Source organism: Sturnira hondurensis, unplaced genomic scaffold, assembly GCF_014824575.4.
Source record: "Sturnira hondurensis isolate 20B ecotype Veracruz unplaced genomic scaffold, ASM1482457v3 Scaffold0009244, whole genome shotgun sequence".
NCBI lineage: Eukaryota > Metazoa > Chordata > Mammalia > Chiroptera > Phyllostomidae > Sturnira > Sturnira hondurensis.
The window spans coordinates 3,316,727-3,327,602 of NW_028081875.1; the positions used below are offsets into that span (position 1 = coordinate 3,316,727).

The 10,876-nt window shown below is 39.5% G+C and overlaps 1 protein-coding gene across 4 annotated transcripts in view; it reads right to left on the reverse strand.

Moving 5' to 3' along the window:
* XRN2 (5'-3' exoribonuclease 2) overlaps positions 1–10,523 on the reverse strand; it is a 113,978-nt gene extending 103,455 nt beyond the window's left edge. For all 4 annotated transcript variants that reach the window (XM_037057013.1, XM_037057011.1, XM_037057012.1 and 1 more), the window contains exon 1: positions 10,339–10,523. In XM_037057013.1, the coding sequence (XP_036912908.1) occupies positions 10,339–10,413 (75 nt within the window). In that variant the 5' untranslated portion in view covers positions 10,414–10,523. The remainder of the gene's footprint in view (positions 1–10,338) is intronic.
* Between the last annotated feature and the right edge of the window lie 353 nt (positions 10,524–10,876).

The following is a 10,876-nucleotide window of genomic DNA, read 5'->3' on the forward strand; positions in this document are numbered from 1 at the left end:
TGGCTGACAGCAGCTCTTACTGGATAAAAAAATGGGCACTCACACTGGCTTCCAGAGCATATGGGGTTCTGGGAGAGGACTTTTAAACAGAAGGTGGGAAGACGCTCACTCTTGGTCTCTTGGGACACTTGGCAACTCGACCTTTTGGCTTCTTGGGTTCTTGCTTTTGCACCGCATGGACGGGAGCAGCAGACTCTGGGACCACTAGGGGGTTAGGCCTGGAAGGGTTGGAAGCCAGCTCCTGGAAGCAGGGTTCCACGCTTGGATGTGTTCTGCCCTGAGCACCAGCCTTTGTGACCCAATGCAGCACAGCACATGAGTCCTGGACTGCTTTCACTCTCTCACCCTGACAGCAGCACACAGAGGCGTTAGCTGAGAAGTTCCCGGCGGGAGCTTCCCCTGCACAACTGTCTGGGGTGGTCTGTCAGCCCACCCCAGAACCTGAGAGGGGAAGACAGAGAGAGAGAGCTGCTGGGAGGTGATAGCAACTCTGGCACCAGAGGGAGAGAGCATGGAACTGTAGAGACAAAGAACAGTCAAGCAGCAACCTTGGGCTACAGACACACAATAAAGGGAAACTTCTGGACATGGATTTGGACTTTAATCTTCGTGGGGGTGGCTAGTTTTCAGTGTTTGGTGGGAGAGGTTGGCTCAGAGCAGGAATGCTCCCAGCCCCTTCAAATTGTAACCCTGCTTATAAAAACCTATTTCCTTCCCTACCAATCTTCATGTATGCATATTCAGGGTGACAACTGGCTGGACCCCAGACTGCCAGTTACAAAAGGACACTGTGAAGAAAGTGGAAAGCCAACTCAGAATGAAAAAAGCAAACTTGAAAATCATGTATCTAACAAAGAACTTGTATTCATAACATAGGTTTTTAAAAACTCTCACAGTTCAATAATAAAAAGACATGTCCTGGCCAGATGGCTCAGTTGGTTGCAGCATTTTCCTGAACACCAAAAGGTTGCAGGAATGGATCCCCCATCAAGGCACATACTGGGTCATGGGATATATCTGTTTCTTTCTCTTTCCCTCTCACCCCGCCTCTAACCCCCATCCTCTCTCTCTAAAATCAGTAAAACATATCCTCAGGTGAGGACTCATAAATAATAATAAGATAACCCAATTTAAAAATCGGCAAACTCTCTGAAAAGACTATTCTCCAAATACACAAATGAACAATACGCACATGAAAAGATGCTCAGTATCACTAGCCACAAGAGAAATGTAAATGAAAACCACCATGAACTACCACTTCACACCCACCAAAATGGCTTACAAAAAGGATGCAGATGTCAAGTGTCAGCAATTAACTTGGAGAAACTGGATCCCTCAAATATAGCTGGTGGGAATGTAAAGTGTTACAGCCACTTTGGAAAATAGTCTGGCAATTCCTTAAATAATTAAACACAGAGTTACCATGATCCAGAAATTTCACTCCTAGGTATATACCCAATAAAATGAAAGCATGTCCACACAAACTTGTACATAGATGTAGCAGCACTATTCATAATAATCTAAAGGTGAAAACAACCCAAATGTCTCTGGGCACACAAATGGATAAACTAAATGTGGTACACACATACAATGAAAAATTATTTAGTCATTTAAAAAAATGAAGCCTGTACTGATACAGGCTCAACATAAATATAACCTTGAAAACCTAATGTTTTCAAATGAAAGAAGTCAGCTTCCCCAACCATATACTATACGATTCCATTCATATGAAAGTCAGAGAGAGAAAAGTAGATTAGTGGTTTCTTAGGGGCAGAGAAAGTAAGAGCAGGGAATAAAAGAATGGTAGTTAAAGGGTACAAGTTTCTTTCTGAGGTGATGAAAATGCTCATAAATTGACTATGGTGATGGTTGCGAACATCTGTGAATATGTGAAAAAAAAAAAAAGAATTATAGACTTTAAACAGGTGAACTGTATGGTATTTAAACCATGTCTAAATATACAATAGCCAGCTCCAAATGCAGATTCAGAGACCAGTCCCCACCCCACCCCTAATTCATTATTATCCCCTCTTCTCTTAGAGCAGTGCCTATCATTTAAAAAGTATTCAGTGAAACAGAAGGAGGAGAGGAAAAAAAAGAAGCAGGTCAGGAAATCAGGATTTCACTACATGAAAACAGTGCACAATTCTATACTACATAATGTTACCTAGTGTTATATACAAAAATATCTTCACTTTCACCAGGACATATAAACTACTGAAAACTAACCCACCAAATAAAATTCTGAAATATCAAATATTTCTGTGCAAGGTACTGTTGTAAGCACTTAAATTGTATTAATTGATTTAATCCATACAACCACCCTATGTAGTATTCAATATACATATAGCTTATCTTCATTTTTCACAAATTCTGATTCTGTAAATTCACCTACTCACTAAATTATTTGTAACCCCCAAATCCATATTTGTAGCTCTCTTAATGTCATTTGCAAACATGAGCAGAACTATAAAAAATCTACACCCACACTCCCAGCTGAGGTCAAACAAAGTGACACTGCCTTATTTCATCTTTCGTAAGAAATGACCAAAACGTAGAGACAATAGGGAGCAGTGTAGCATAATGCAGAAGTTCCAGTTCTTTCGAGTTGAGGAGAGCTTAAGTCATTTCCCTAAGAACAGAAAACTAATGAATGAGTCAAGGACACAAAGTGAAGAAACTGATAGTTGAATGAGTACTTTTCTTTAGAGTGCTTAAAAAGCTAAGAGACACAGAGATGAGGGGGAAGGAGTGGGAAGGGAGAGGGAGAGAAAGAGAGATAACATTGGGTTATTTAAAAAACAATACAAAAGAAGCAGAATTGGAAAAGGGAAACAAAAAGATACCAAATAGTAAGACGACAGATTTCAATCTAACCACAATGCTCCAGTTACAAGGCAGAGACTGGGAAAAGTTTGGCAGTTCCTCAAAAAAGTAAACACAGATTTATCATATGATCCAGCAATTCCACTCATAAGCATACATCCAAAAGAAATGAAAGAAAGGCACTCAGTTGTCAGTATATACCCAAAGCACTAATCTGTTGTTCATAGCGGCATTATTCGCAATAGATAAAAGGTAAAAATAACTGTGTCCAAACAAAATGTGATATATACAATGAGAAATTATTTAGCCTTAAAAGAGAATGAAATGCTGAAATATGCTAAGCATGGATGAATCTTGAAAACGTGCTAAGTGAATTAGGCCACACCAAAATGACAATTATACAATCCCACTTATATTAGGTACTTAGAATAAGAAAATTCATAGAGGAAGAAAGTAGGGGGAACAGGGAATTATTGCTTAATGGATAGAGTTTATATTTGGGATGAATGGAAAAGTTACAGAAATGAATGACATTTGCATATACTGTGTATGTACTCAATGCCACTCAATTTTACATTTAGAAGTGGTTAAAATTATGATTTTTATATTATGTATACTTTGCCACAATGAAAAAATGGCAGAGATCATCAAACTGAACACCTGAAACACAACTATTAGGTTGCCTATAGAAAAAACGAACAAAACACTCATTTTAGCCCTTGCTGGGTGGCTTATTTCGTTGGAGCATCATCCCAGACACAAAAAGGTTGAGGGTTTGATCCCTGATCAGGTCACATACTTAAGCTGCAGGTTTGACCCCTGGTTGGGGCACTTATAAGGAGGCAATTGACTGATGTTTTCCTCCTTCTCTATCTCCCTTCCTCCCTTTCTGAAATCAGTAAAAAAACATAACCTCAGGTGAGTATTTTTTTAAAAACCCACGTGTTAAGACTTACACAAGCTAAAAAAAAAAAGGGACTAAACCAGACCATGCTAACACTAGTCAAAAGACCTGACTATAGTAGTATTGGATAAAGTAAATCTCAGAGCAAAGATTACCAGGGATAAAGTCATTTTATAATGGCAAAGGGGTTTATTCGTCAAGAAAACACTAAGCTTTCATGCACCTAATGGAAGAGCTTCAAAATGCAAGGAGCAAAAACCAACAGAACTGAAAGGAGAAATAGACAAATCCAAAAAATTATGGTATACTTTCACACTCTTATCAATGACAGAACAAGACAGAAAATCAGTTAAGTGTTGTTCATGCTTTCCATATCCCATCAACCAGTATAATGACACTTATACAACACTCCATCCAACAACAGCTGAACTTGTATGTTTTTCAAGTAAAAATGAGACATTTACCAAGACCATATTCTGGACCATAAAACAAATCAGATAAGGTTTAAAAAGATTCATATTATGGAAAGTATGAATTTTTCAGTTCCTCTGACAAAGGAACTGAATTAGATATCAGTCACAGAAAAAATGTCTGGAAAATCTCCCAAATATTTGAAAATTAATACTCTCAAATAACCAATCTAGCAAAGAAGTCAAAGGGGATATTAGAATGTATTTGTTACTGAATGAAAATGAAAACACAGTATGTCAATATTTCTGGCATGTAGCTACTGCAACAGTACCTAGAAAGCAGGTTATGGCAGTCCACACCTGTATCGGAGAAGCAATGTACCAAAGCACTAACTTCTACTTTCAGCTTAAGAAACACAACCTAAACTCAAAGTCTGCATAAGAAATAAGTAATAAAAATAACAGCAGAAATCATGAACTAGAAAACAGAAAAATAGAGAAAAATCTGAAACCAAAAGCCAGTGTTTTCAGGTCAGTCTAGCAAGACTGATAGAGGAAAATAATATACAGAATACAAGAGAAAAGACAAAATTACTATCAGGAATGAGACAAGTGACATCACTACATGTTCCATCACTATTAAAAGGATATGAAATACTATGAACTATTTTATGCCAACAAATTTGACTACTTAGGTGAAACTGACATACCATAATTCTGCCATGTATAATGGGCACCCACATTTTTGGCCCAAACTTTCAGGAAAAAAGTCTTTCACTTTACTTTTTAACCCAATTATTTCTTTATTTATATTTAGAAATAAAACTGATTATTATAATCCAGGGTATTATTTTGCATACAGCTATTATTATTACTTTCTAGAGTTATACTTTTAATGCATAAGCATAAACAAAAGAATTCAAAACATTTATATAGATATAGAATTAGTACTACCCATAATGTGTACCCTCATTTTTCCCTTAAAAAATTGGACAAAAAAGTGTGTATCACACGTGGCAAAATACAATAATCTGTGGAAGACATAAACTACAAAACCTCACTGGAAAACATATACTCTGAATAGCTCTATGTCTCCTAAAAAAACTGAACTGTAGCCCTGGCTGGTATAGCTCAGTGGATTGAGTGCAGGCCTGCGAACTAAGGGATCACAGTTTGATTCCCAGTCAGGGCACATGCCTGGGTTGCGGGCCAGTTCCCAGCAGGGGACAGATGAGAGGCAACCATACATTGATATTTTTCTCCCTCTCTCCTTCCCTTCCCCTCTAAAAGATAAATGAATAAAATCTTAAAAAAAAAAAAACTGAACTGTAGCTAAAAACCTTCCCCCAAAACTTCAAGTCCAGATAGCTTCACTAGTGAATTCTATCAACATTTAAGGAAGAAGTAATATCAATTTTATACAAGCTTTCAAAATTCGTTAAGAGGGATACATCACAAAACTCACTCTGAGGCCAACATCACTCTAATACCAAAATTAGACAAAGACATTACAAGAATACTATAAATAAATATACTTTTTGAACACAAGTGTAAAAACTCTCAAGAAAAATATCAAATTGAATCCAATAGCATACACCAAGTGGGATTTACCCAAGGAATGCAACATGAGTTTAACATTTTAAAATACCTGAAAGGTAAATAAGCACCTAAAAAAATGCTCAACATCATTTGTCACTAGAGAAATGCTATTTAAAACCATAACATCTCTACGTTGGAATGGCTAAAACTAAAAAGACTACATGTGCAAAGGGCTGACAAGCAATTGGAACAGCTAGAACTCTCATCCACTATTGCTGGGAATGTAAAATGGCACAACCACTTTGGAAAACAGTCTGGCAAGTTTTTCTTTTTAAATAATCATACACTACCATACAATTTAAACATTTAACTCCTAGGTACTTTCTCTACAGAAATGAAAGAATAGCCCTAGTTGATGTGGCTCAACTGGCTAGAGCATCAACCTGTAAAGCTAAAGGTCTTGGATTCAATTCTCAGTCAGGACACATTCCTAGGTTGCAGGTTCAGCCCCCACTAGGGTCATGTGCAAGAGGCAACCAACTGATGTTTCTCTCTCATATGGATGTTTCTCTCTCCCTCTCTTTCCCTTAGCCCTCTCTAAAAAGTTAATAAGCATGTCCGCAATGAAGGAAAAAATACTAAAAGAAATTAATTGAAAGCGTATGTATACACCAAGACTGGTACACCAGCCTTCATAGACTTTTTTAATAACCAAAAATGGGGAAACAATTCAAACTGTTAGGTAACAGAAAGTGGGGTCCTGATGCCTGCTGTGACCCACTAGGCAAAATTCCAGAGGCAAAGGTTTAGTGATAAAGGAAAAGAGTCATTATTCAAAAGCTTCACAGGTTTGAAATAACAGCTTTCCACGTGTTAGTCACTTAAGCCTATCAATTAAAGCTAAAATCTTTTAACAACTGAGTTCTCCTATCATCCCTCTATTACAGGGGTGTCAAACTCATTTTCACTGGGGGCCACATCAGCCTCTGGGGTTGCCTTCAAGGGCTGAATGTAATTTCAACTCCTTAACAGTTAAGGAGTAGTTACATTTATACAGTCCTGAAATTATTTTTGCCCTTTGCAGGCAACTGAGAGGCTGATGCACTGACCTGCCCCCTGGTGAAAATGAGTTTGACACCCCTGCTCTATTAGTTTCAATTATCTTATTTCTGTGGGGTTAGTTAACATATAACAGCATAAGGTGCAAAAGTTACACAATTTTGGAAGAATGGCAGGCCTCAGAGCTGGTGCCCTCTAGAACACCTAAAGAAGAACAACTCCTGCCACTCTCTGCCAGGTCAACCTGATCCTAGGCAGCCCCAGGGAGTTCACATCCAAAACACTGTCTATTGGAAAACACAGGATGCTGTAGCACAATCCTCCAGCATCCCAGAAGAGCTACCCAGAGCCTTTATTTCAAATCTTGCAGCACATAATTTTTATTTCAAATCTTGTAGCCTATAATTTCATGCACTCTGGAGACATCCAGCCTCACAGCCAATTCCGTCCTAGAGGGTTTACCATTGCCTTGGGCAACCTACTCGTACAACTCCTCCCTGATCCCCTCTAGTGATCTGATCAGATCTCTCTCAAAATGTTCACCAATCTGGTGAATGAATAAAAATGTGATATATGAGCCCTGGCTGGGGTAGCTCAGTGGATTGAGCTCGAGCCTGAGAACCACACGATCGAGGTTCGATTCCCAGTCAGGGCACATGCCTGGGTTGCAGGCCAGTTCCCAGCAGGGGAATCACAAGAGGCAACCATACATTGATGTTTCTCTCCTTCTCTCCTTCCCTTCCCCTTTAAAGATAAATAAATAAAATCTTTTAAAAAAACTGGAAAAAATTTTTTAAAAATGTGATATATATACAACACTGATTATTACTCAAAAATTGAAAGAAATAAACTATTGATACATTTAACAACATGGGTGAATTTCAACATAAATATTCTGAATGGAAGTGAGTTGGGTTAAAAAGTAGATACTGTATAACTCCATTTATATAAAATTACAAAATGAAAATTTATTCAGAGTCAGAAATAAATCAGTAGTTGACTAAAGATAGGCAGTAGAGAGGGGTGGTAGGAATAACAGAGAGGCAGGGGAATGTTTTAGAGTTGATGTTCCTTATCTTGATCGTGGCAGTGACAGTTTCATGAACACATGTAAAATGTATTAAATTGTATACATGTGCAAAAGGGGAAGAGGAGGAGTTGAGAGAAGAGAACAGAGAGAGAAAATAAAAATCATTCCCCAGGACTAGTATCCAGAGTTCAGAGACGGCAAAGAAAAAGAAAGTAAAAAATACATATGTAATAAAGAATGTTCCCTAGAATTGAAGAATACAAGTCTCCAAACTCAGAGTCAGCCAAGTACTAATCAAAAATATATTTTAACTTCAAAAAATCTATACTTAAGTACAAAATCATGAAGACTCACACTATCAAGGATAAAGATCTTGTAACATTTCAGAAAGAAAAACAAATCAACTACAAAAGAATGAAACCAGAACATAGAAATTAAAAGCATGTTCTTGGCTCTAACATGTATTAGACAAGAGAGCTTGAGTATATTAACTAACTCCTCTGTGTTTCAGTTTTCTCATTAATAATAATAATAATAGTAATAAGCACATAGTAGCAGTCATGTTGTTACAGGAATTAGTAAATTAATTTGTAAAATGCCTAGAACAGTGCCTGGTAAGTGGTGAACATACAAAAGTGTTGGTTAAATGAATATATCACATTAACATTCAACTTCTCAATACTGGATGACAATAGTCAAAAGAAAAAAAGGTTTCAAAGTTTTGTGGAAAACTAATTTCCAAACTCAAACTCTATGACTAGCTAATGATCGTGTGTGTATAAGGGTAGAATGGACCCAGAAAACTCACATCCCACAAGCCATTTCTTGAAAACTGAACTGAGAATAAAAACCAAGGAAGAATTTAAGCCCAGAAAGATGATCAGAAAACAGTACCTCCAACTGCAGAATTTTTTTAAAAATATTAAGCAGCAGCTTTCCAACATGTCTAAACAACCAGATGTGACAGCAACAGAAATAAAGACCTCAAGACTAAGTCTCTAAGAAAGAGGATTTGAGAGAATACCTGAATAAATATAGTTTGGAGGGGTATCTGTGTAAAAAAGGAAAAGAGAAAGGCAAAACAAAGAAAAGGACAAGAGTGGCACAAGAGAAACAATCACAGTACATAACCTTAATTTGCACAATGACAATAATGCGCAACACTATTTTGTTTCTCAACTATTAAGATAAATTTGTATAGCCAAAGCCCTGAAAATTTAATATTGGATGCCAACAGGGCAAAAGTACAACTGACAAGCTTTGCATGAAGAGTTAAGGATGGCAGGGCTAGAAAAAGTAATACTTAACTTCAAAAAGTAAAAATCAAGAGATAATTTACCTAGGAGATGTAATGAAAAACAAAAGCACGTTAAGTTTACCAACAGAAAAAATAAAGATGTGATTTACTATTGTTAGGAGGTTTGGAGGTGAGGCTTGGGGGGGGGGGTGCTGCATCAGTGACCAAAACCTCTTCTTTTATAGCTCGAATTCAACAATTCAAAATGAGTGAATCAGGTATAAGCATGATATTTAGAGATAGAACAGTTAAAAGTGGTTATCACTGTAGAGTAAAAATGCGATGAGATTCAAATAAAGTAAATTAAGTTTGAAGTTTCTAAAACAAAAGAAATAGGCATTGCTCTTTGAGAAAAACTCAAAGAATACTTGAGAGCTAGAGTATTCCATCAAAACTAGAGTTTTGGATCTTTGTTGGACAGAAGCTAACCCAAAACTCAAGATTTCACCAACCTATGCAAAAGAAATCAGTTCGCAGTGACAGACAGGCATTTCTTCCAAAACGAAGGGGTGGGAAGCATGATACGCCCCTGATCCTTCCCATTCCAGAAATGCTAATAAGTACAATACGAAATCATGGAAATGACAAAAACAAAACACAAGACTAGCCAAATCTACATACACATTAGCAATCTAAAAACAGAAGTGTAACGTTCAAATGCTCCCGGGAATTCTGAAAATTTCAACGACGTTGTCCAGCAGTTGGGGTACCTAGAAGAGGCATTTCTTTCTTGCCCCCTAGACGTTCTTAGGTGCTGCTTTCACGGTAGGCTCTACCAGCATCAAAAGGTTTACCATACTAAAATAAAAACTTTTCAGGCTTTCCAGTACACAACAAAAAGCTCGTAGCGGGGGTTTACTTTACAAGGTCGTTAAAGGCTGGGATCAGCATCCATGTATCACTATCAAAATCGACGGATCAAGCCCGTTGTGGCCCCAAGGCCTCGGAGTCACTTCAGAAACCGGAAGTGCCCTGTGCAGGGAGGAAACAAAGCCCTGGTTGGGGCCTTCCGGTCCAGGGGAAACCAGAGGGGAAGGAGCCGGCGAGTTTGGCCCAGCTCGCCCCTCGCTCCGCCCAGGCCGCCAACCGCGAAACAAGTAAATGAATGACCGCGCTCCACCGCGTATCTGGCCCTAGCCTCCCGAGGGGCCGACGTGGCGGAGCAGACCCCGGCAGGACGACTCAGGGATAGGCGGCTGGTCCGAGGGCCGCGGCCTTGGCGCGCTAGGTAGGGATCACAGTTTTAGCGCGGCGTCACCAGACTCCCCCTCACCTTCTCTTCCACGCAGTTAACAATGATAGACGGGTACTTGCGGCTGAGCCAGCGAAAGAATGCCGGGACTCCCATAACGGCGACCCAGCTAAGAAGCAACGGCTCGGCTACCAAACTAACGTAACCGAGAAACACGCAGGAGCTGCAGCCGCGGACACTTCCTTCCACGAGTGCGCCTGCGACAGGAAGTGGCGCGCCGGGGTCAGGAAGTGACATCACGAGGGCGACAACGAGGAAGCCGTGAAGGAGGCTCTAGTTAGCTGAGGCTGCTACCAGGTGGGGCGGTGTTGGGTGCCGTCCTGTTGGTTATCGGAGGTGAGGTTAGCGGCGGAGCGGGTCTCGACTTCTACGGCCAGCCTCGTTTGGCGCGCGCTGGCTCTTGGTGCCATTCCCGGAGCCCCAGGTGTAGCGCGCCTTCGCCGTGGCTCACTTCGGATCTCGGTTCCCCAGGCCTGGGGTTCCCCCGGGGTGGGGATCTCTGCGCTCTGAAAACCACTGGGGAACTCCTCCTTGCGGATTTGATCACGTCTTTTTCACC